At 39.8% G+C, this 24,409-nt stretch overlaps 1 protein-coding gene across 1 annotated transcript; it reads right to left on the reverse strand.

Annotated features, from left to right (window-relative positions):
• Positions 1-14,126: 14,126 nt before the first annotated feature.
• elovl8a (ELOVL fatty acid elongase 8a) lies at positions 14,127-24,089 on the reverse strand. The gene is made up of 8 exons (XM_020652143.3): positions 23,394-24,089; positions 20,939-21,005; positions 20,657-20,844; positions 19,584-19,664; positions 18,681-18,737; positions 18,367-18,481; positions 18,122-18,249; positions 14,127-14,588 (listed from the first exon to the last, which is right to left on the reverse strand). The coding sequence occupies exons 1-8, from the start codon at positions 23,397-23,399 to the stop codon at positions 14,415-14,417; spliced, it is 816 nt and encodes a 271-aa protein (XP_020507799.2). The 5' UTR covers positions 23,400-24,089; the 3' UTR covers positions 14,127-14,414.
• Between the last annotated feature and the right edge of the window lie 320 nt (positions 24,090-24,409).

A 24,409-nucleotide genomic window follows, 5' to 3' on the forward strand; every position in this document is an offset into this window, starting at 1 on the left:
GATGGGAAGAGGGGGAAAGGAAGAAAAGATTCTAATGAAAGATACATATAGATAGATTCCTTTTATCTACAGCTCTAAAGAGGGGATTTGCGATGGAGGAATTAAAGGAGGGGAGGCCTTGATATGCAAATGAAGCTGCCGCTAATCAAAGCAATAAGATTAGCCTTCCAAATTGAGATGAAGAAAGGCTCCATTATCTGGGCCGAGTGTCATGTTTAATAACGCGGAACGGCATGGTAATTCACCAGTGATGCAACTAGAGCCTCTGTGGGTGTGTGTGTGTATTTGAGTGTGAAAGAGAAGGGAGAAAGTGAAAGAAAAATCATACAGAGAGAATAAAACATGCGAAAGACAAAATGTGACCTTCTATGTGTGAGTGTGTGTGTGTGTGGTGTCACCCAGCAGGAGTGCGTGTGTGCGTGTGTGTGTGTGTGTGTGTGTGTGTGTGTGCGCGCGCGTGTGTGTGTGTTTATTTTAGAGAGAGGGATAGTAACAGAGGGAAGGGGAGGGAGCGAAAAAGTTGGTTCCCATGAGAAATAAAAGTGTGTGTGTGTGTGCGTGTTTGTGCAAATTCATTGATAAAGTTCTGTGCTGTGTTGTGTGTATTGAGAGTTTGGTCGTGATGTAGAGGTGTTGAATATGCTCACCATACAACAGTGCCTCTCGTGGTTTTATTGGACATTACGATTACTTATTAAAAGAGCGATGAAGAAGTGGACAGGTGTTACTAAAAGAGAGAATGGAAGAGAATCTCAGAAAACTGCAACACATAATGCGATGAAGGTTCCATATATGAGATTGTGAAGGGGTTTTATTTAGATTTTTATAGCCATAAGAACACATATATGTACTTTCAAGTACCAACAACATCTCTACATTGACTCATGATCCTGACCAACGACAGGATGTTTTGATTTGATTAGTATAGTTTCCGTACAAAAGCTGCAGTTCATTGTGATTGATAGAGAAAGCAGCCAGCTCTTATAGATGAGCTGATCAAATTAGACTAAAAAAAGCCTCTGTTAATCATGGACTTTAACTGTTCTCAAGTACTGTACTATCATAGGAAGGCCATGTAATGATGACATGGACCTCCACACATAATGAGTCTCAGTGGGTGTGCTGAGTTACTGCAGAGTTACAAATGTATTGATGTCTCCATCCCTGTTAAAATGGTTAAGGTTTTTATGAGTATTTTAAGACTTTCACAGTTTAGAAAGGAAACAAAATGATGTATTTTTGAAGGCCAACCAAAATTTTGGCATCGCCATGGGGTCTTTCAAAAAAAGCCTTTGGGATTTTTGCATCGGATTTGGGATCATTGCACGTTTATTATGCTTTAGTGTTTGATTCAAAACGATAATCTTCACATGAACACCGTGTCTATGATGTTTGAAGCGTTAATGCAATCCACAGAAGTAAGAAGCTAACGTTATGCTACTAAACGAACTACATCATGGGTGCATGGCTTCAACGCCACCACCACTGTGCCTCAGGATGTCTCCGACAAGCCAACTAACAGTTTTGACTGGCTAGCGAAACCGTAGCCTAATAAATAGTTTCTTAACCTAATCTTTGCCTTAACCCAAAAATTAAAACTACAGGAGACCTTGTGTCTAATTGTAACTTCAACCTAAGATGATGACATTTAATATCCCCGACAACCGCACTGTAGTTTCATTTAGCCACTCGTTAGCTACCGTCTTTTAAAGGACAAGTGAAAACTTCATAATTCACAAGTGGGGGTATTCACGAACGTGTTGTCGTAAAACAAAACGTGGACATCTCTTCTGCTTGTGTTAAACACAGACCTTATTTCAGGCATCTGACCACCAACCCATTCAAACAACCCATTGAGGTGAGGTAAACAACCCCATGGCGCTAAAATGCTGGTGTGTCCATGCATTAAAATGGTTAACATTTTTAATGGTATGAGTATTTTTAGAGTTTTAGAGTTTTTAATGCAGCACCTTGGCTTTTGTTTCAGTAAAAAGACATGAAATAGTGTACAAAATGATAGATTGTTGGTTGATATATTAATGAATATGGATTAAGGAGGCTGTAGAGCAACATAAAACCTGAGCCATACAATCTTCGCTCTACAAGGACAGACATCAGATTTTACAGAGTCACAGAGGAAGAGAGAGAAGTTTAGATGCCGGATCATTTAGAGGCTCATGATCCTGATCCAAATTCAAAATGTAATCCAAACAGCAGCTGGTCTTGGTTGGAATGCTTCAAAGTGTTTTGCCTCCCAAATCTTCATGCACAGCACCAACGCCTTAAATTCTACACGTTCTAGCCCAATTGGATCACCAACTAGCTCAATTCAGAGCTTACTGACTCCTCTATCACAACACAGCACAGCTTTCAGAACTGAAGAAAACCTTTGAGAGGGGAGACGCAACATCATCAAGGACATTAATAAAGTAGATCAAAAATCTTAAGTCCAATTTTAAACTTTAGATCACCACAATCTGCATGACCGAGAACCTTCACAGAATCAAGCATATCCAAACTTTTTGAATGAAGCAGCGACAGCTATGAAAGAGAGAGAGAGAGAGAGGGCCTTTTGCGTGGCTCAAGAGTAAATTTGTGTTTGATTGTGTTTTTTCGCAATTGTAAATAAATGGTGAATGGATGTCCAATTTCAAATATTTGGAGTGGTGTTAATATAAATGGACTTGGACTTGTATGAAATGGACTTCTGTCTTCACAAAGCGCTTTTACACTTTATTTACGTTCCCCCTTTCACACCAAATTCACACACTGTCAGTAGATGCTATGTAAATTGCCCAACCGCCCAACAGTCCTAATCCATTCACAGGCATTCACACACCTAAGCAATTTGGGGTTTGCTGTCTTGCCCAAGGACGCTTCCACATGTGACCGCGGGAGCTGGGGATGGAGATGCAGTTGGCTAACATGTTCAGTTCAACAATTTTGAAGGTAAATAATGTCAGTGGGTTTACAGTTCACTAACTAGCATCAAAATATCAACATATACTCCTTAAACAACTGGCCACTTTTAAAGTAATACACTGTCGTGATTTTGACTTTGAGAAATTGAAAATGAGAAGAGTATTATAATGGATCTTCAATCAAGCTAAATTACTATTATGCAAATGTTTCTTTGTAAACTTGCCAATGTAAAATCATCATCTTAACACGATAAAAAAAAAAAAATTAATTGAGTAAAGATCAATACTCAAAGTACCAAACAGTGATCCAACAATATAAGCTCTAGAATTATTTGCTCTTCTTATAACAGAAACATCAAACATGTCTTATTTTTAGGGAAATTGATTTAAATAATCCCACCACAAAGGCAGAACAGCTTTCTGAAAAGCGCATAGAGAACTTAGTTAGTCAAACATTGAAACATCCTGTCTTCTCCTCAGGAATGTAAAACAGAAAACAGACGGAGAATAGGGTCGTGAAGGAGGAAGGAGCAGAAACATCTTTTGCAGCAGGGTGGTTTATTATAAATATGAAACCAGTGGTGTGCAAGAGAGCCTTCCAATTGTTTATGCTAATTATACCAGTCTATCACTACTAATTTGAGCATGACTGTTGATGGCTGAAAAATGCTTCACATAGCACCTTAAACTCTGAAAGGCCTGACAAGACGAGCTGCCTCAGTAACTCGGGCAATGAGCCAATCTAACCATTAAACACCGAGACAGAAATAGGCCACGCGAGCCCCCAACAGTAAGCATTCTGTTGTTGTTATCTTTACTGTTTCTCAATCCATCCTGACAGCCTTACCGTCCTTTGGGGAAGGAAACGGCAGTCAATGATGATTACAAAGCCCCCACCGGCAGCCACCTCCGCCCCTCAGCCAGGGAGCCAAATTATGCCGACATAAATATTTCATATTACACAGGACTGGCAGAGAAACCACATGTGTACTCAGGCCTTTGTCTTCATGTCAAATGAAATGTGCTCGGCAATCAGCAGCAGGGGAGGAGGAGGAGGAGGAGGAGGAGGAGAGGAAGGGGGTGGAGATGAGAGGTAAGGATGGAGTAGAGGAGACTAGGGAGGAGAGGAAGGAAAGCTGGGGAAAGAGTGGAGAGTTCAGGGGAGAGAAAGAAGAAGAGGTAGGACGAGATGAGGAGAGAATCCACAGTTGAAAAGACAGATAAGGAGAGGAGTGGTGGAGATATGTAAGCGGAGGTGAGTTAGACAAAGAAATCAGCCGAGTAGATGAAAGGCTAGAAGAACAAAGAAAGAGTCAAAAGCGAGAGGCGATGGGAGAGTGTAGAAATACCTCAGTGCTTTAAATAATGTAAAGAGGTGAAGCTGTTGCTGGGCTTAGAAGAGGACAAAGAGGCCTGAAATACATGTGAGAGACAGACCATGAACAGAAAGTGTAATATTTTTTAGTTAGCTTAATTATCAGCTGACATTCATTTGATACTTTCAGGATATTTTGTTGTATAACTGCAAGATAAATAGGTGCATGATGTCGTCTCTCAGCCGGGAGGATGGGGGATCGATCGCCAGCTCCTGAAGCCACATGGCCGATGTGTCCTTGGACACTTAACCCCAAGTTACTCCCGCTGCTTTGGCGTCGTATGAATGGGATTAGTAACTTCTGAGGGTCACTTTACATAGCAGCGTCTGTCATCAGTGTGTGAATGTGTAGGTGTGACCTGCAGTGTAAAAGCGCTTTGAGTAGTCAGAAGACTAGAGAAGTGTTATACAAGCTCAAGTCCATTTACCATGAAACACTTGCTTGATATAAGCCTTCATCGATGACAGCTTGAGGAATGTGTGTATAAATGTCTAGTGTGCCAGCCAATCTAATTGCAGCAAGTGTAACAACAAAGCAGCTGATGCTGGTGTTGTTCCATAAGGACCAGAGCGAGCGTGCAAGACCTTAAAAAACTCCAAATGACGAAGACAAAAATATACATACTATGTGGAATTGAGCACCACAGCATGCAAAAACAACTTTATATTTACAGAATTTGTGCTCAACTGGTTTACCAGCCACCATAACCTGCTGGACTGGACAATTCCTGGAGATAGCCACATGCTGTATAATGGGATCATGATGGCATTAAGATAGCAAGAAACTTTTACTCCACATTGGTAAAACATTACACTTAAAGATACAACATGTAGCATTTTTACATTAAAATATCTAAATAAGAAAACAAATCAAAAATTATTACCATATTTTTGATTGCTGAAAATTAAAATTTTGCCCTCCCTGTTTGTCCTTCACTGGTCTTCAGTTATTTCAGTCTCTTTATAGAATATGTTGGCATTTTGGACTTTGCCATCTCATTGAATATAGAGAAGTTAACACCTCTGAATGGGGAACAAGAGAAAAGGGTTTTTAAACTGACCTTAGGAGGGATTCACTGGGGATGCTTACAGTGTGAAAGATGATACTGAACTGAAAATAAACTGGCTCTAGATGAAAACATATGCATTGTGTCCCGGGGTGTGTCCAGATGTTTTTGACTGGGGTGGCCATACTCGGTCAATGACTCATGCAGGGGTGGACTAAAGTATGATGTGTGCACAAACAAACACAAATAAATATCTACTCTTTCTAACTTCACCAATCACATCTACTTTATAATACATGGCAATGGCAACATTAGCTTAATGTTTTAATGACACAAAAAGAACATTTATGTCAGAATTTATAGTTGTTAAAAATTTGCATGTGAACTCCTGCACGGTCTAACTTGCAAAAATACATTAATTGGCAACATTTTGGTCTCAGCATATTGCCGGTTAGTATATTGTAAGTAAGACAGTGTACATTACTTTCCTGTGCACCTGTCTTATGAAGTAGACTTTGATATGTAAAGAACAGTACGAGCAGCTGTTCCAGACAAAATAATGAATAGTTGGTTTGAACTATATAATATTGAGAGATATATTGAGAGATTTCTTTTTGGTCAAAACATCTAAAGTGAAAAAATCTTAATTTTTGTGTATCTCAAAGTCGAATCTGTATAGTTTGACACAACAACAAACTTCCAATACTTATGGAAGTTGTTTGAATGGATAGATCTGATCCAAGTGTAGAGGTTTGATTTATATGCTGTGTAGATTATGTGGCATTCACCTCCTGCTGCCTGACATATCTACTTTAAAGGTAGAGAGTGAAATAAAATAAAATCATGTGCTTTTAAGAAGAGAATGTGAATAGAAGTGATAAGAGGAAAATTATCACAGCTGTTGGAAAGTGATTGGTTTGGTGATTGGCTTTAAATTGTCTTAAAATGTTGGGTTTTTGGTGCCAGTTATAGTAATTTTCATTGTGAAGTCTGTTCAATCTGCTGTTCTTTTCTATCATGCACAAAACATCTGAGAGGTTTTATTTTCTGGCTGCTGATGTCCTTTCAAACGTTTCATTACCACACAATGAAGTCCTTTTTTTTTACCAAAAAAAAGTTGCCTGTGGGAGATGTGTGCATGTTCAGGTTACAGAAAACTTCTCACAACTCTGGTCAGTATCTTCTCTTTGTGGTTTTAGGGAGAGACTAATGGGACTGAACACCATAAATCTGTTTTTTCCCTCCATTAAAATATTCATATGGTTAGTTATGATTACCAAGTGACATGAGGCTTTTGTTTTAAATAGGTGCTGTATAAATAAAAATGAATACATTTGTCTTCCTAGTGTCCCTTACTTACTCATGATTAAACAAAGGAAAAAGTATAGCAGTTTTCACATACGCACTCCTAAAAAAGGGTCTTCAGGAGAAACTCTCCGGACCGGGCTGTTCACAGCGGGAGACTATCCTAGCCCAACTGGAGGGGGTAGTGGGGTGGCCCTATGTACTGATGTACTGAGGCAATAGTCCTCAAAGTGGCCGTCCTGAGTTCAAGTCCAACCTGTGGCTCCTTTCCCGCATGTGATTCCCCATTCTCCCTCCCATGTGTCCTACTCTATCCACTGTCCTATGAAATAAAGACAAAAAGCCCCAAAAAACATCTTAAAAGGGGGACAGTCCACTATTTAAAATGCTAACGGCTCAGGAGGTCCTTTGTTCCTGCAGCAGTCCGATATTTTCATGAACATTTTTAGTTGTGTTTCTGACTCATGGCTGTACATGATTATTCAAATGGTTTCAGTAGTGTTTGTTATTTATTTACTTGTTGAGTACTGTGATGTACTGTCGATATTGTTTGTTGTGTGTATGAACTGACCAGGTGACAAATGAGTTTCCCCACTGCGGATCAATAAAGTTTTCTAATCTAATCTAATCTAAAATATGAATATTTGCCTTTAAATAAATGCCATGTGTAGTTTGACAGAATCACAATATGAACATAAGAGTGGAGAAGAACATACTGACAACAGAAAACATAATGCAGCAGTTTAATGACGTGTAGGGAGATCATAGCGGTCACATTAAATGGTTGTGCTCTGGTCAGGGAATAAACGTCACTGTTATGGCTCTGGGCTGTACAGTAAGTCCATTTCGTTACCCTTATGTTACATGTCTTGTGTTTCCAGTTTTATTTTCGAGTATCTCGTTGCAGATCCTCCACTTGCTGCCTCTGGTGTTTCCCGTCAGTGTGATTACCTGCCCGGCCCTGATGTGTTCCACCTGCGTCAAATTCTCTCCACTCACCCACGCTCTATAGTCTCTGCGTTCCCCTCTTTGCATTTGCCAGTTAGTCTTCTTCCCTGGTGACAGTCGTCCAGCATTCCCTCGTGCTTTTTTCAGCTTTTTGATCAGAGCTTTCTATTTTTTTTTTGTGATCTTAGATTTTGTTTAGTTCAGTGTAGTCACTGTCCATCCCTGGAGCCGGGAACACTAGGATATCTAAAAAAAAAATGGCAGCTGCACAGGAAATCAATTTAAGCTAATGGGGAACATTAACACAATCACGATCGCAACATGAATAAAATCAAGAAATACCCAGCGGGACTGAGTCCATCTGAAACAAATCTCCTCTCAAACAATGAAAGTCATAAATCAAACTATCCACATGTCAAGTGAAACGTCACATCCCCCCCAATACTTTTGATAGCACGGATACAGGTGGCATCGGGTTCATCCTATTGTCCATAAATGGGGACAATGTCTCCAACAGATGGGGCTTCTCTGGTTGAAGACAAAGAATCACGTGAACACGCGCATACGCACAAACATAAGAGATGGCTCAATGACTGAAAGATGCTTTTTCTTAAGAAATAAAATATGTACCTAAAATAAGAACTATCGAAAGAGGGAGAAAACACTGTCTCAATCCAAGAGTGTATTTTGGTGGCTATTGCAAGCGCCCTGCTTAATTACACTCTCACACTCACACACACACACAAATATGCACACTTGACAAGGTGCTACTAGCTAGTTGGTTGGCTGATTAACACGAGCCTGCCTGTTGTCGAGTGTCGGCCATCACGCTGAGATTGCTGCAGCCTCTTGTTAACCCTCATTGTACGAAACAACCCAGTGGCTGACCTTCAAGTACACTTAACAGCCTCTTATTGCCAAACCCCTCTTGCTATCAACAATTATGAGTGTGCGTGTGTGTGTGTGTGTGCGTGTGTGTGTGTTTCTCTGTCCCTCTCACTAGCTAGGAAGTTAGAGGCAGCAGCTTCGAGGGCTTTCCAACATCCTCTCCCTCTAACCTGATTATTAATTACAGTCTGCCTCAGCCTGACCGCAGCACAAACATTGTCTGACACCGTTACCAAAGAGACGAACACTGAGTCATTCATAAAGAAGATCCAGGACACACAGATTTAAGCACGTTCACCACAGTCTTTACACTTTTTTTAAAAAGCTTTTTCATGTATGTGCTAACTGTGAAATTCAAAGTGTTTTAATTAACATGCATGTCCATCTGAAGTAATTCAGTGGTGTCCTATGTAAGTGGAAGGCGTTATTGCTTAGGTGATACCTTCCACTAGCTCAGCATCATCTCAGCCCCACCATAACTCTCTCAACGCTCAAGATGAAACCCATCATCAGGATGCAAAATCGTAAGTTGATCAAAGCGACTGTGAGCCAGAAAGTCAGTCATGCCTGAGCTGCACAGCACTCAGCAGTAATCAACCTGGAGCGCTGCCTGCAGCGAGGCCGGGGGACATCACTCTTTAAATGGGCTGCTGGCAATCAGCTTTGTGTGTGTGTGTGTGTGTGTGTTTGAGTGTGTGTGTGTCTATCACTCTTGTGTTGAGATGGAGAGCAGATTAAGTACTTGCCAGCAGTAAAATATGGCTTATAATGCTACACAAGTGTGTTCTGTGTTATAGAGTACAGGCCATATGGTTGCATTCATACACACACACACACACACACACACACACACACACACACACACACACACACACACACACACACACACACACACACACACACACACACACACACACACACACACACACACACACACACACACACACACACTCACAGACACTCACACACTCACATGCACACACACAGAGTCTGCAAAATGCTAACTGTCTGATGTCAGCCAAGTGTCAGACATCACACAGCCTTCAAAAGAGCTTCTCATCTACCAATAGAGAAAGTATGCAAACTGTGTGGTGATAAATTCAGACCCTGTGGAGCTGTTTTATTACAGCGTTAGCTTTTGATTGTGCTTTTTTCCTCGACAAAGTGCTGTGTGTGTTTCCTTTAGGGCTAACAAAATTGTTGAAGTCCCTTCCTTCTTCTCTTGTCAAACACATGAAAAGATTTTTTTCCAAGTGCTTAAAAAACCTGCACAGCTCAAATCAATGTTCTGTAACATTCTTTCTTCTTTTTCCTGCCCTCTCTTAGGGGCGATCGGTCGATCTAAGATTGCAGGAATATTTGCCAAATATGCACTTCTTAAATTTTGCCCTTGAAATCTTCCTTGAAATCTACCTGTTCACACATGCACCTCACAGCAGTAGATTTTCCTTGATAGATAGGATGAGAGGTCTCATGAGAGGCAGGAAATGAGGTAAAAAGGACAACTCAGAAATAGCAGACAAGCAGCAGAGTCCAACGCTATGATGACCTTTGTGTTTTTTATATGACAGCTGTGTATTATAAATCGTTTTCACAGTATCGGCATATGACTGTTTAAGAACATACTTGCAAGCAGCTTCATTACGTGCACAACAATTGCGTCGGTCCCTTGATATCAACGTCAATAACCCCTCCCCAATGCTCGCAGTGAATAGACTTCAGATGGACTATTTGCTTGAAGGCTGTCAGGAAAACTTCCAGGGGAGAAAAAAAAGTTGGCAGTTTGCATTCTCACATGGAGACCACGCAAAATATGTCTGAATGAAAAGCATTCTTGTCTTTGCAAAGACAAAAGTGTAACCCTGGTCCTTTTCCCCATGGCTCCATGAGTAATGAGCAAAACCCTGTAAGTTTTGAGTTGGACCTTAGACTGTGGTGGACGTTGTCTCATGCTTTCAAAGTGAAGCCAATGCTGACGTGCCTGTAAACTGCCTTGTTTCCAATGGCCAGCAGGGGGAGACTTCACCTGTTGCCTAAAAAGAAGCCAGGTTCTAAATCAACCAGCAGACGACCCTCTAAGTTGATTTACTACCTTTGTAAACATGTTTTTAATGAGTTATTGTTATAAAATTGCTAGTTCACCGTGTTCTTTGACAATAAAGTCATGCGTGCTTTAGGGCGTGGCTACCTGTGATTGACAAATCACTAACAAAGCGGTTTTCCAGGCAATCCCCAACTGGGAGGAGACCCCCGGGGCAGACCCAGAATACGCTGGAGGGATTGTGTATCCCATCTAGCCTGGGAACGCCTCAGAATCCCCCAGGAGGAGCTGGAAAGTGTTGCGACCTGACCTCTGATAAGCAGCAGAAAATGGATGGATGGATAACAAAGCAGCCTGTGAACCAGGAGAGACATGCATATCCACCCTCTCCTTCAAATATGGTTACTTTGGTCACTAGGCTTTCAAACTCTAGTCTAAAAACCCATGAGTGACGTCATAATGGGTCATCCACTTTTTATACACCGTCTAGGGCCCTCTTCAGATCAGAGCCAGCATTGCACTGTGGTCATTTCGACAGTATCACAAAATGAGTATCAATGTTTGGGCATGCCATGCAAGTCAGAGTGCCTTCCTCAAACCACTCCCTACCAAGTCTGTTTTCCACTATACTGAGAGAGTTTGACCCGTCTGTGAAGGAGAGTTATCTTGTTGATAAGGAGCTGCAGAATTATCCCAATGGCTTCCAGGTGTATTTCAGGATGTCAGTAGTCCAGTTTGATACACCGGTCTCTACACCAGAACCGAACATTAAAAAGAACACCACCAATTTCCACAGAGCAGTCGATCCTGAACAGCGGCTGTATGAGGTAGAAACACTATAGACACATGCGCAAACACACAGGGATGGATGCGAAAAAACACAGAAAATGTAACATGTGAAGATGTTAATTACAAAAAAAAAACACAATTGCTTGATGTTATTTATGTGGACAACTTATAATTTGAGTGACATAAACTCATGGCTGTATAAAGTTCCTGTTTCTGTGGGAGTGAGGGAAGTTTGTCCCAAAGCTAACTGCTGTATTCATCACCTACATGTTAACGAGGGGAACTTCACTCAGCTTCAAAATCCAAGTTAAACTGTAGAACCAGACGATCCTGATCCTTTTTGTTGCAGACAGTAACCCTCTCTCCATTTGCAGTCTGCACCACAGCGGCCTCACTCAAAGGACTGAAGGGCTGCGGTGTTTTTCACACTGTGCTGGGTCGGTCAGAACACAGCCAATGACTGCACGTTGTCTTGAGTCCTCTGGTCTTGCTGTCTTTAAATGTTTTAGTGTGTTTGGGTGTGTGTGTGTTTCCTCAAGAGGGGATGTTCTTTTGGAGATCAGTGGGTGGAGCCTCTGTTGTATTTTTCAATAAGGCTTTGGCGATGTTTCTATCTGCTGATTGGAGAATAACAGAGTTTTACTTCATGCTGCTGCTCTGATATTGAACTACCTCAACAGGGGGGCGGGCAGCTTTGATACATATCTCATATTCTCCTTTGAAATCAAACACAAAGATCCAAAGACATCAGCTGGTCTAAAGATACGACCAAAATGGCTTCCAAACTGGCTCACATGCTTTTTAAATGCCATGAGTTCTGACAGTTTAGGATTTATAATACGGCTTGTTCTTAGACCTTCAACTCTGTGTCACACTTTCCTTGTGAGTCTCATCCAAAATAAAAAAAAAAGATTCTACCTGTTTAGTGTCAAGGTATCCTTTTTTAATACAATGTTAGGTCTCTTTGACAAAACTATTTGGTTTAGTTCAGGACACAAGCCTCTATGTGAGTTAAGATGATTATGTTGACTTGTTGCTGCTGTCGCCTGGTAAACGGCCTTGGATGTTACACCAGTCTGACCCTAGTTACCCACTCATGCATACTCCCTCAATGTCTTAATTCAGGGGTAGCATCCTCCGAAGGACCCAGCCTTTGTAGCCTGCGTAGACCACCCGGATCACATTGAAATGAAACTGTCTGGTGTAACGTCTTTGCGTCACCAGCTACCCTTTTTGTCTCTGAGCACCAAGCAGCCTCCACAGCTGCACTGGAACTAGTTAACATCACTAACGTCACATAACTCAACCTTTTACTTAAGACGTTTCCAGGTCTTCTTTGTTAAAATCAGTTTTAGTTATTTGATGAAAAAGAAACCGATAACTTGCATTGAAAAGTGAATTGGTATGTTGAGAGTCTGTTAGCTCTTCTGAATTGGTGCACAGTGAATCTTTGGATATGTTGGTCCATCAACTGGACAAGATGGATCCTTTGTTAGCCATGAAGTAGGACGCCATTGGCGATGCTGTGATGCAATAGTTCTTCATCGCTTATATCAGTGCTTTACAAACTCCCCCTCAGGTAAATCCTTAAGATGGCTTAGGTTAATGAACTTAAATGCTAGTATTATGATCTCACAAGAGCAGCGCACTAACAGTGAATGGGAACAGGCTGTGAATCTGTCTCTCTGGCTTTGATTAAGTATGTTCTTTTTGCATTGTACTAGTAGTGGTTTTTAATTGTAGTCCTGTTACAAATGATCTAAAATTAGTTTTGATAATCAGGAAGCTGTAAAATAACCCTAAACTGAGAGTGACATCAGCAAATTTAGATTCATGCTGTTTTAATAAAACTTACTTTACTGCTAAGACTAGTTTGACTTCTGTTTTTTTTTTTTTTTTGGTGGGGGAGTTGTTTCTTGTGAAATGTAAAAGAGATGATTGTATTTTTTGGAGTTGCTACAACAATGAGCATTGAAATAACTCCCTTTATATAGGTTCACTTGTCTTAAAGCAATATCACTCCTCCAAACGTAACCATTAGCAACCTTAAAGGCAAAGTGCATCATATCAAACGTAAATAGAATTAGCCTTAAATCAATAATGTCTATCATCTCACCTGAGAAAAATAAAGATCTTGAATGTAAAACTTAACAAAAATAAATGTCCTCTCCATCTTACATCTCTGAAACTATGATTTACTCACTTCAAAGTGCTTTTTCACAAGGTGTGAACGAAGTGTTATTTTGTCCCCCTCCCCTCCTGTTGAGTGAGGAACAGAGGACGGTCCAAAGCAATGTGCAGCCAGAGATAATAGCTGAGAAACAGATAGTGGACAGAATGGGAATAAGTGCAGGCTGGGGAAATAAAATGCAAACGAAGCAGATACGAGTAATTTATTCACCTCATAATAGTTCTTTCATTTCTGTCCACAAGGGGGCGTGTCTGTCAGGCAATTACACTTAGACATCATGACAGATGGAGCTGGGGGGTTTGTGCGGTGGGCCGGGGTTTCCCAGTTGGTCAGATGGATTAAATGTTAGAAAATGGAGAAGGGGTACCCTCATCTGAAGAAAGGGAGGAATAGATGGAGCATGCAGGGATACAGAGCTAATGGCAGCCGACAGATGATTGGCTGCAGGCTGTAACCACCAGCCAATCGGTGAGAGGGAGGAATAAAGCGATTAGAAGGTCTTGTCTATTAGCAGCTGGGGGGAGGGGCTGATGAAACAAGGGTTAATGTGTGTTGAGTGTTTTTTTGGGGGGGGCTTTGTGCTGGATGAATGGCCAGACGGGATGAATGAATATAATATAGATCTGTACTAAAGCGGATAAAATATCATTCAGACGACATACAAGAGGTGAAAAATGTTGAATTTTATTACAAACATAAATACTGTTCAGGTGTCACTGTATAGATTTTCACATGTTAATGTATTTTGTACATAAAGCTGTAATTACCATAACATAATGAACATGAAGGAATTAACATAACAAACAAACAGACGTTTCTTTTTATATCCCCTCTGTTGTTCTCCTTTGTCCTCTCAGTGCTACCTTCCTGTCTTTTAAAAATCCTTTCATGTCAGCTCTTTTCTCTCTCTGCGTTCACCGTGCACCTGATTTGTCTCGCTGCGTGTCTCTCACTGCGTCTTCTTGGCCTTCTTTTTAGCGAGGTAGCTGTGGTAGTAGAAGTTACTGAAGAGAGCGATGAGGCTGAGCGAGTAGGCCAACACCACCATGTTCATGGAGTCAGGGAAGTTACAGTCGGCAAACAGGTTGTAGGTGGTGTGGATAGTTATGATGAAGAACTGGAGCTGAGAGAAAAACAGACGGAGAGACGCTCAGGAAAGATGTTACAGGCAGAGTGAGACGAACCGATCTGCAGATTATCTGAGCAATTTAGTGAGTGAAGAAATAAGAAAATCATCATCAAGCATTTTTTAAGTTTTTACAACAGAGGCAACAACTTCCTTACATCCTTAAAAATAAACATGAATAAAAAGATATTCACCTAAAAAATCTCGAAAGAATTTGACACTCATACTAGTGACATAAAAACGGCTAAATTCTAGAGATGCACCGAAAATCAGGGACGAAACAATACCAGTGTTTGAAATGTGGCCAATATCCGACTCTGTTACCGGTGTTCGCTTCTGCAGAGAGCTTCTTGTGATGAAGACTCCCACAATGCCGACATTTTCTCTCATGTTTGACAACGAAAACAAGTCAGAGTTTGTTCAACAGGAGACCAAATTAAAAAAACATCTTCTCTTGATCTGTTAGGTTTTCTAGATGTCGGTGATTAGTGACCCTGATTTGAAACAACAAATAAACATCAGTTCCTGCCATATTATTTGCCAATGTGCCGAAGTCTTTCCACTGGGCTGATGTTGGCAGATACTGATGATGATCGGTGAATCAATTCTCACCATAATGATCTATTAAGAAACTACGGTGTATATCATCTTATCATGTTTAAATTGTAATATATTTTTTAATATTCTATTTATTTGTCACACCATTGTGTGTATGCATTAAGTACATAATGCAGAACATGCCAACCCTTTTATAGAAATAATAAAATACTTAATTTAGAGAGCACCCTTAAAGTCTTCATTTAAAGACTGTTTTTCAAACTCCATGTGACAACGTGCTTAAAAAGGCAGTGAAGTAAAACAGGGAGGTGATAACACCGTAGTTTTTAAAACAGAGATTAAGAAATAACAAATACTGGGTCTGGGTTTGTAGAGCAGGTCGTCCACAGACGTTGTTCTCCACACACTGGTCAAAGTGTTCGACTCCCGGTCCTGTCCCTGTTATGTGCACTCTGTCTCTCTCCACACATTTCCTCTCTCTCTAAAGCTGTCCTATCACATCAAGGCAAATAGAGCTCAAACTAATCTAAAAAAATAATAATAATAATAGATATTATGAAATATTTAAAACATCTCTAAAGGCCACACAAAATATTGAATACAATTTATGTTAAAATCTAAATTCAAGTGAAATCAGGATCAAAGTTTGTTTTCAGAGGAGATTTTTTTTTGTGTGGATAAAAATGCTCAAATGATAACTCCACTAAAGTCATTTTTTCGTCGGAGACAGGGAGAAAGATGAAATATATGATTATAGGCTCCAACCTGTCCGTCAAAGACAACATGAGAAACTCAGAGCTGTTCAAATAGCGTGCATCAGTAAGCAGGTAAGTTAAGAAAACACCATTAAGGAGCCTTTTGGTAGCCAGCCCAACTGTCTTATCATTCCTTGTACTATGTCCTATTGTTGCATTGTTTTGTGTCACAGATGTTTTGACTAAATCTTTCATTTGTGGGGGGCCCCTGACCAATCTGTATTTAGACATCTTAGTGTCAAATCCATGAGCAATGAACGTGAAAAAGACTGAGCACTAAAGGTTCTGTTGCTTGAATGGGGGGAGATCGTCCACTCTGAACTTACTTCTACATCAGGGCTTAATTAAGTTCATTATAAAAAGTGTTACTACTTATAATACAACAGTTTCTACACTTTAATATGTTATTGTAAAAGCAAATGTGCTACTGTAGCCAGAGAACAGGCAAGGATTATGTGTGTGAATGATAATGCTACACATCCATTTATTATTATTTACATCCCCAGGCGCGTCTCACCCGTGGGTGTTGTGACACCCACACTTTCACTGAAACGTAATTTCATCCCCCACACTTTTTTTTGGTCAAGTGAGATTTATTAAGTGACAATTAAGCCAATCGTAGCTGTTTGGTTACAGTATTTTCTCCTCTTGGTTGTTCTTTTAGCTGTATTTATTTACTCCCGTAACATTACGATGTAGCGGAAGTCCCCTTTGCAGTTTTTCAAAATAAAAGCACATTTTATATGAAGACCGGAAATAAAGAGACTGAGCTATGTGGCAATAATAAAAGCAAAATAAAAGTATCACAAAGAGAAGTTTTAAATCTGTTTTTTAGAGCTAACTGGGTTACTTACAATGGATGTTCATAAAGTTAGTGTCTAATTATCATCTTTTGTAACTTTGTCGTGTTGTATGTTGTGTCAGCTAACATTAGTTATTGGACAATAAATGAAACAGAATGTATTGATTTGCTACAGGGTGATAAAAAACACAACAAATTGCTGCTGAACCCCTGTATACCCCTCCCTCCCAATGTGATTTAATAATCACCTCTCCAAAACACAAAAGAGAACCCAGTTAACACACAAAGAAATGCAATCTCCAAACTCTTCAATTAACTCCACTGTTTCAGCCTCAGTTCACCAAACCGTGACGCCAACTGTTAAAGGCTTGGGGGTCTCCTCTGAGGTCAGCACAATTATTGTTACATAATGGCAGCCGGTCACCTTGCTGACCTATATATGTTGCAGACTTAGAGAAAGAATAAGAAACACAACAGGATGTATTGTCTTTTCATCAGCGATTTATGTAGAAAACAGATGGTCTAGTGGTTAGTTGAGGAGCATCAGCACCTCTAAGCCGACTAGTTATTACAACCAGGACAATGACAAACAAAGCAAGTGGCGTTGTGTCGGCGCGGAAAAGATACAAACTGAAGCTTGTGTAAAAATTTAGATATTTTTCGACTTATCCCACAACTGTTTAAGTTGGAATAGTTTCAAATAAAGAAAGTTGGACAGCCCCATACAAGATGAAAACAGTTCTGGGTTTAGAAGATAACCAGAGAGCGTCTTTGTGTTACTTAGTAGAACACCAGATCTCACCAAGCAGCAACCTCAGGAGCTGCAGTTGAAATACTGCAGTTGATAATTTGTCCACTAAAGGATGGCTCCAAGAGTGCGTTCAGCTAACCTGACCTCAGCTAATGTGATAACTAAAGTATACTTTTTGGCTGAGTCTGGGTTGATGGTGGTTTATTCATGCACTAACAGGCTGTCAGAAAACTTTGTGCTACATTTTTGCTGAGTGAAGTTTTAGTTTTATGACTTTGCAGTGTATGGCGTCTGTGCCAACTGTCTTTGGCATTTCCCCACAGACAACACAGTAGGCAGTAGTGATGACCGGTTGTGTTATGTTGCCAGGTTCCTGCTGTTCACCGGCTCGTCCCTTCTACAGGGATGTCATGTTTCCACATTAATGTAGTGAAATAATGTTGAACTCTTATTTATAATTTATTGTTGTATTTGTTGCTGTGGTTATTTATGTCTTCATGTACAAGCTGCTCCAATCCAATTGCCCTTAAAGGAATTTATTAAATTGTTTGAATTCAATTAAATAGAATTGAAAATGAAAATTACTACATGAATTATGACTGCAGAAATGAATGTTACAAACTCACATGCACACACATGCAGACACACATACAGAATTACTGACCAGCTGCAAAGAGGTGAGGTGGCGTTTCCACCACAGGTATTTCAACATTCCCGGTCCGAAAGCTGCCAGGCCATAGTACAGATACATCACCACATGGACCAGGGAGTTGATCTGACCGATGAGGAACGCTGTGGACACATACGCATGCAGGAGGAAGTTATCTCTCTTTTAGATGGACATAAAGTGAAGAGTTTATTTTTGAGGCAGTTTTGTGACACTGGACAGTTGTGTTGGCGTGCACTCACACTGGCCACCAGCCACATATTTCACCCCGGCCCACCAGTTGAAGATCATGGTGGCGTGATGGTAGACATGGAGAAAGGTCAACTGACTGTTCTTCTTCCTCAGGATGAAAAATATCTAAATCGTTCAAATAAAAAAATACAAGCACACAGTAAGATGTCACAGCATGTTTAGTATAATGAAACACTGCAGGTACAAAAACATGCAGGGTGCAGCATGTTAGAAGATCACTAAGGGTCACTAAGGCTGAAGGCTGAATAACAAATAGATTGATCAAAAACAAAAGAACTCATCTTTTCCCGCCTTTCATACTCACAGTGTCACTGAGCTCTATAACTTTGGAGAAGTAGAACCACCAGCACACTCTGGCCATCTGCCCAACAAAGTGACAAATGTGTGATTAGTCTGCTAGCTAAATTCTTAAACTAATGTAGTTTTTCTACTGGTTGTGGGAAATTTCTAATTCAGATAATTTCTTAAACACAGTTTCAAGAAGAACTGGCTTCATTGAATTGTAAGATACACATTGACATCTGTTCTTCAAGAGTATGTTTGTCATGAGTTGATGTGTTTCGTTTTGTTTTTCAGGTTAGATGTATTTATCTTTTAGGTCTCATTCTTCTCTGTGTGTTTCCTAGTTTAGTCTTCAGTGTTTCCTGTGTTATTTTGTCATTTCATATTGTGTGTCCCTCTATGTTCTAGTGTGTCTTGATGTTTAACAGTGTCTTCAGTGTTTCATGTATTTATGTCATAGTTGTCCTCAGTGTTTCTTGTATTCCTGCCTCTGTGTGTTTCCCTCCAGTGTGATTGCCCTCATTGTCTTCATCTGTGTCGTTAGTCTCACCTGTGTCTGATTACCCCTGTGTCTATTTAGTCTCTGTGTTTCTTGTCCTCTGTGTCAGTTCATTGTTGTTTGCTGGGGTTGTATGGCGTTTCCTATGTCCTATGCCAGACTGCTGCTTACCTGTGTTTCAAGCATTTTTCCTGTGCTTTTTGACTTCTAGTTTTTAGCTTTCGAAGCAAGTTTTTGTTGGCCTTTGGCCTTTCTGTTTATTAAATATATTTAGTTAATTCTGCACGTGGGTCCAGTTCCTTGTTTTTCCCCTGAACGTGACAATGTTGTCATCAAGGTTCAATCCTGTATAACATTGGTTTAGTATAAAACGTATATGCAGTGAAGCTGCATCTAGAAAATGTACAACACAGTGAAAAGATTTACCCTCATGGCCAGTGGGCTGTCACTGTAGTCCACAGGCTGACACAGCAGACTGTATCTAGCCAACCAAGAAGAGGCTGTGAACTGAAAGACAAAAACTCACTCAATGAAGGACCTGTTATCCCATTTTTTGTGGAGAAGGATTTCTGGTCCTATTACAACTTAAATAAGGTTTTTTGTTTGGCAGTAGAAACAAGCTGCTAACACAAGAGTGACACGGTATCACCTTCAAGTTGAAATTGTAATCTAAAGTAATTACCATAGTCTGTATGAAACATGGACGTATTCTCAGTGACTTTACCAATTGGTTTCTGAAGACGCATTATGAAGCACATTGCTAGCATACACCATTTTGGAAATGCTAACTCAGGTTTAATTTCGATCAATCTACAAACAGGCAAAGAGGGGGATCTGAGGTGGTGACCTTTAGCCTCCTGTCAATCAGCTTTACAGTATGTCCACCTGTCATCAACTCAGCCACGCCTCTAATTATATAAATTATGGATGACTCTCAGGCTGAATAAATTCAAAATGTATGAATGAAAGAATAGAATCACTGCCCAAAAAGTTAACACATTCCTTTTTTGAAGCAGGCTGTAAACATGTTGGTTTATGCTGTAAAAATTGAGATTCCTTGGCTTCTACAGCCAGCTTCAAATGGACACTTGAGGAACTACAGCTTGTTGCACATCAACACCAGATGTCTGCTTGGTATTTACACGTCAAGCACTAATGGAGCAACTCTAATATAAATATGTAGTAGAAGGTACTATAGGGTTAATATTCACTCTCTTGCTCTCTCTTTACCTTCAGAAGATTTGACTGTGTTCTGCAGCTAAACGCTAATACATTCAACCCTTTGTGAGTGCTACAGTTTTGCAAGTTTTCCACTGGGGCCTTCACATTACACACATTTGATCCATTGATGTAACAAAAACAATTAGAGAAACTTTAAAGACAGGTTTTAAGATTTGAATGTTCCATATTTCTCACATATCAATGTTTTGACAATTTAGCTTTTCAAGACTTTAAGACACACCCCTCACAAACGTTTTACATTCACACTTTAGTAATACCTCATAGAACATGTATGCAGACAGGCAGACCATGGCAAAGTTGTAAACTATCAGCACAGGTTTAAGGTTGACCGGCTGCCTGTTGGCCATCAGCTTTGGTCCCAGCCAGATAATAAACAGGTAACACAGAAAGATACAACCGACTGGCACAGGAGAGTAAACCAGTGGCCAACTGTCCGTCCTCCTGTCTGCACAGAAAAGGAACAAAGAAAAGGCAAAGTAGAGTGTGACATAAAAATCCATCAGTATAATGGAAATGTGTGAGTAAATTAAAAGACTTACCTCCATTTCTCAGAATCCCCAGGTAGTATATTTGTAATTTCTGCCACATGGTCGGAGCCTTGAAGCCCTGAGAAACACATGATCAGTGAAATCTCATGTTAGTTAACAAGATTAAAACTTAAAAACCAAATACCATGTTGAAAATAATATTTGGGGGGGATGACTTATTCCGTAGATGACAGGCTAAACATGGAATTTACTGAGTGAATTAACTGAGAAATGTTGTTTTTTGATAGCTCTTATAAAGTCCCTCCATTTAAGGAGAACAATAATAAAGTAGATGTTGCCCTAATCATTATTTGGGTTGTTCCAATGAAGAAATACAATTTTAGTTTCATGGCAAGTTTACAGAGCTATTGGAATATTGTTCTTACTTTTTGTAACAAAAAAACATTATCATTATGTTGTGTGCTGCAAAAATGTAGTCGTATACAAATTTTAAAGGTCACATATTATTCAAAATTCACTTTATCATGTTTTTCTAACACTAATATGTGTCCCTAGTCTGTCTACAAACCCCAAATTATGATAAAAGTCCATCCTCTCTGTATTTTGCCTGCTCCACTTTTCAGAAAACGTGTGCTCAAAGAGATTGTTTAGAGATATTCCCTTCATGACATCACAAAGGGCAGTAACCCCTCCCCCATGTGGGTGACTCTCCCACAGCTAGGTGTTTGTTCTGCCCTCTGAGTCTGCCTTCTCACCGTTAACAATAGGGCATGAAGCGAAAAAAGGCAAAGCAACCCAAACCCAGTAGGACGTATCGAACACAGCTCATTTACATTTAAAGGTACAGACACAGAAACAGCCTGTTCTGAGCAGGGCTGAAATAGAGGAGTTTATAGACATGATCAAATACAGGATCAGAGTGGATTTAGAACAAGGAACTTCACAGACATGTTTTGGGGAGCTCTTAGACTTATTTAAACTGGTTGAAAAGGAGGAGAATATGCGACCTTTAACCTAACCTGCTAAAAAGTTGTTATAAATGGTATTGTATTAAAACATGGAGTTTATCTTCTTTACTTCATAAGGAAATTGTCCTAAAAAGCATAAAACAACACTTTTAAACAGTGGTTTATAGTTTTTTTTGTAATGTTCAAATCATCAGACTTAATGCGGCTCTCTATAATTCATGTGTTCATTAATGACACACTCTTTTAAGGAGGTCTGACATAAAGAAGAACACAGCAAATTTCATTAAACCACCCAGAGATAATCTGGATTATAATCCAGGGATTATGTTCTCTAATCCAAACGTATCTCTTGATAATGGATAATAACTAATCACCCTCTTGATGAATGGTGGCATAATGTGCCTGACAGAGGAATGAGTTTGTATTTATCAGGAACATGTGACAGTGCCGCCATCTAGTGTTCACTTACTAAAACTCCATCTTCCTTTAAATTGAGTTTCAGATAAGGTCAGTTTGAAAGTATATAAGTGGATTCTTCTCAGTATTCTCTAAATTAGCATCCACTATAAACACTATGATATACTGTTTTCAGTTTGTCTATGTATATCGTATCTGTCACTATGAAACATAAATGATAAAAAATAACTCCACCGAATTGAAATCTGAGCCATGTGAAAGAGGCTCAGAAACGCATATTATATGGAAGATATAAACCAACGATATAATAAATTCATTTTAAACATTAGATTTAACAAGCCTTTTATTGTTAATGGCGGCACAGGGGAGAAATAACTGCAGCCAGTGGATCATTTTTAGCCTTAGTAGGTCTCTCTTCATCTTCCTAAACATCTGAGCAATGTACTGCGGTTTTCAGGAATGGACACGTTTATTGGAGGGTTTCTTAGAACATAATGTCCCAATTACAATTATTTCTTCTTCTTCTCTTCTTCTCCTTCATGACAGATCTTTTCTTATCATTTCATCTGCTCTATTTTTTTTCATCCACCAATTTGTGGCATAAATCTTGAACCTTTTAATTGTAAGCATTGATATGTATTAATCTTACACAGTATTCAGCTATCCAAGCAGACCACAGGACGTAAGTGAAAGCATTGTCTATTTACTGTGTCAGTCGGAGAAGCAGGCCTAAGCAGTTTATAGCCTCTCCTGTAGCGTCCTCACTGGGATTTACAGGACAATCCCTGAGAGTAAGACTATGACAACTTGCTGAGGTTTATCGAGAAGCTTTAAGAAGCACAGAGTTGTACATAGAAATCAAAGAAAGACATTTTCAGTACAAATTACTGGGAAAATGTGACATAAGCATCACGGCTACAGCAACCCTCAAGAATAAGGACATAAACCAACTCCACAATCGACACAGTAAATAAAGATGATGCTCTATTGTTCATTCAATCTGGTATACACAGAGGGCCTATACATGCAAGGAATCATGGGAAACCATAACAATAAGTGAACTTTCAGTAGTCATACATGTCATGCATGCTTAAATATTTGAGGACAGAACGTGGCCTTACCTTCATTCTGACAGCGGATGTTTGTATTTTTCCTCGTCAGCTCTCGTCAGTCAAAGCGAGTGGCATCTCAGCCATGTGTTAAGCGGCGCTGAGGTAATCCACCTACTCTCTCGCTCTGTGTGTGTACTGTATGTGTGTGAGTGACTCAGGGGTGACATATGGCAGCGTGTTCCTTTATTCCAGTGTAACGGGTCAAGTAGCGGCTGGCTAAATCCCTGCTGTCAGAGATACACTGTCATTAAGGATACAAATGATCAATAACAACAACTAACGGAGGTGTTTCTGTCGGGAAAAAAAGAGCATAATTTGGAAAAAAAAAAAAAAAATTGTATTATTTGTTATAATCTGAATTCCTTATCCAAAACAAAGGTTCTAATCTTTAATCCCAGATCCAGGTGGGTCGGTTATTTTGGTTTGTTATTATCAACTAAGTCATCAAGATTTACAACACTAGTTTGACATTTTAAAAAAAATTGATGTGACGTCTACTCCACATGGGTTTATATCTCTACCTAGTTTATTGTCTATAAATTATTAAATTTCCATTGTGGATATCTGACTTATCATCACATACATTACTTTAATAACTCTGGGGGGACTGTTTGAAAAGGGGGATAATATGTCATCTTTAAGTGCACAGTGATTGGTCCATAAGAATATTTTTTATATAATTTAATCATTTATTTTATATATTTTCTATTATTATTATACTTAGTAAGGGGCTGCATGTTGGGGTGCAGTGGTAAGCTCTGTGAGAACGTTCTCCACATGCATGTATGGCTCTTCTCCCGGTACTCTGACTTCCTCCCAGAATCCAAACACTTGCCTGTTAGGTTAATTGGTGACTGTAAAATTTCCTGTTGGTGTGGATGTGAGTGTGGCTGGTTGTCTGTCTCTATAGGTCAGCCCTGTGATTGACGAGCGACCAGTCCAGGGTGTACCACGCCTCTCACCCAATGACAGCTGAGCTCCACAAACGGGAAAAGCAGTTTACATAATGGATGGATGATTATTAT

The sequence above is a fragment of the Labrus bergylta genome, chromosome 4, assembly GCF_963930695.1.
Source record: "Labrus bergylta chromosome 4, fLabBer1.1, whole genome shotgun sequence".
Taxonomy (NCBI): domain Eukaryota; kingdom Metazoa; phylum Chordata; class Actinopteri; order Labriformes; family Labridae; genus Labrus; species Labrus bergylta.

What these genes read in the sequence shown, in the direction of transcription:
- elovl8a (XM_020652143.3), bottom strand. An exon ending in CTGCATACATGTTCTATGAG is followed by an intron (nt 19,665 to 20,656) that starts GTATTACTAAAG and finishes TTTGTCTTTCAG; the next exon opens with TTCACAGCCTCTTCTTGGTT. An exon ending in ACAGCCCACTGGCCATGAGG is followed by an intron (nt 18,738 to 19,583) that starts GTAAATCTTTTC and finishes TTTGTTGGGCAG; the next exon opens with ATGGCCAGAGTGTGCTGGTG.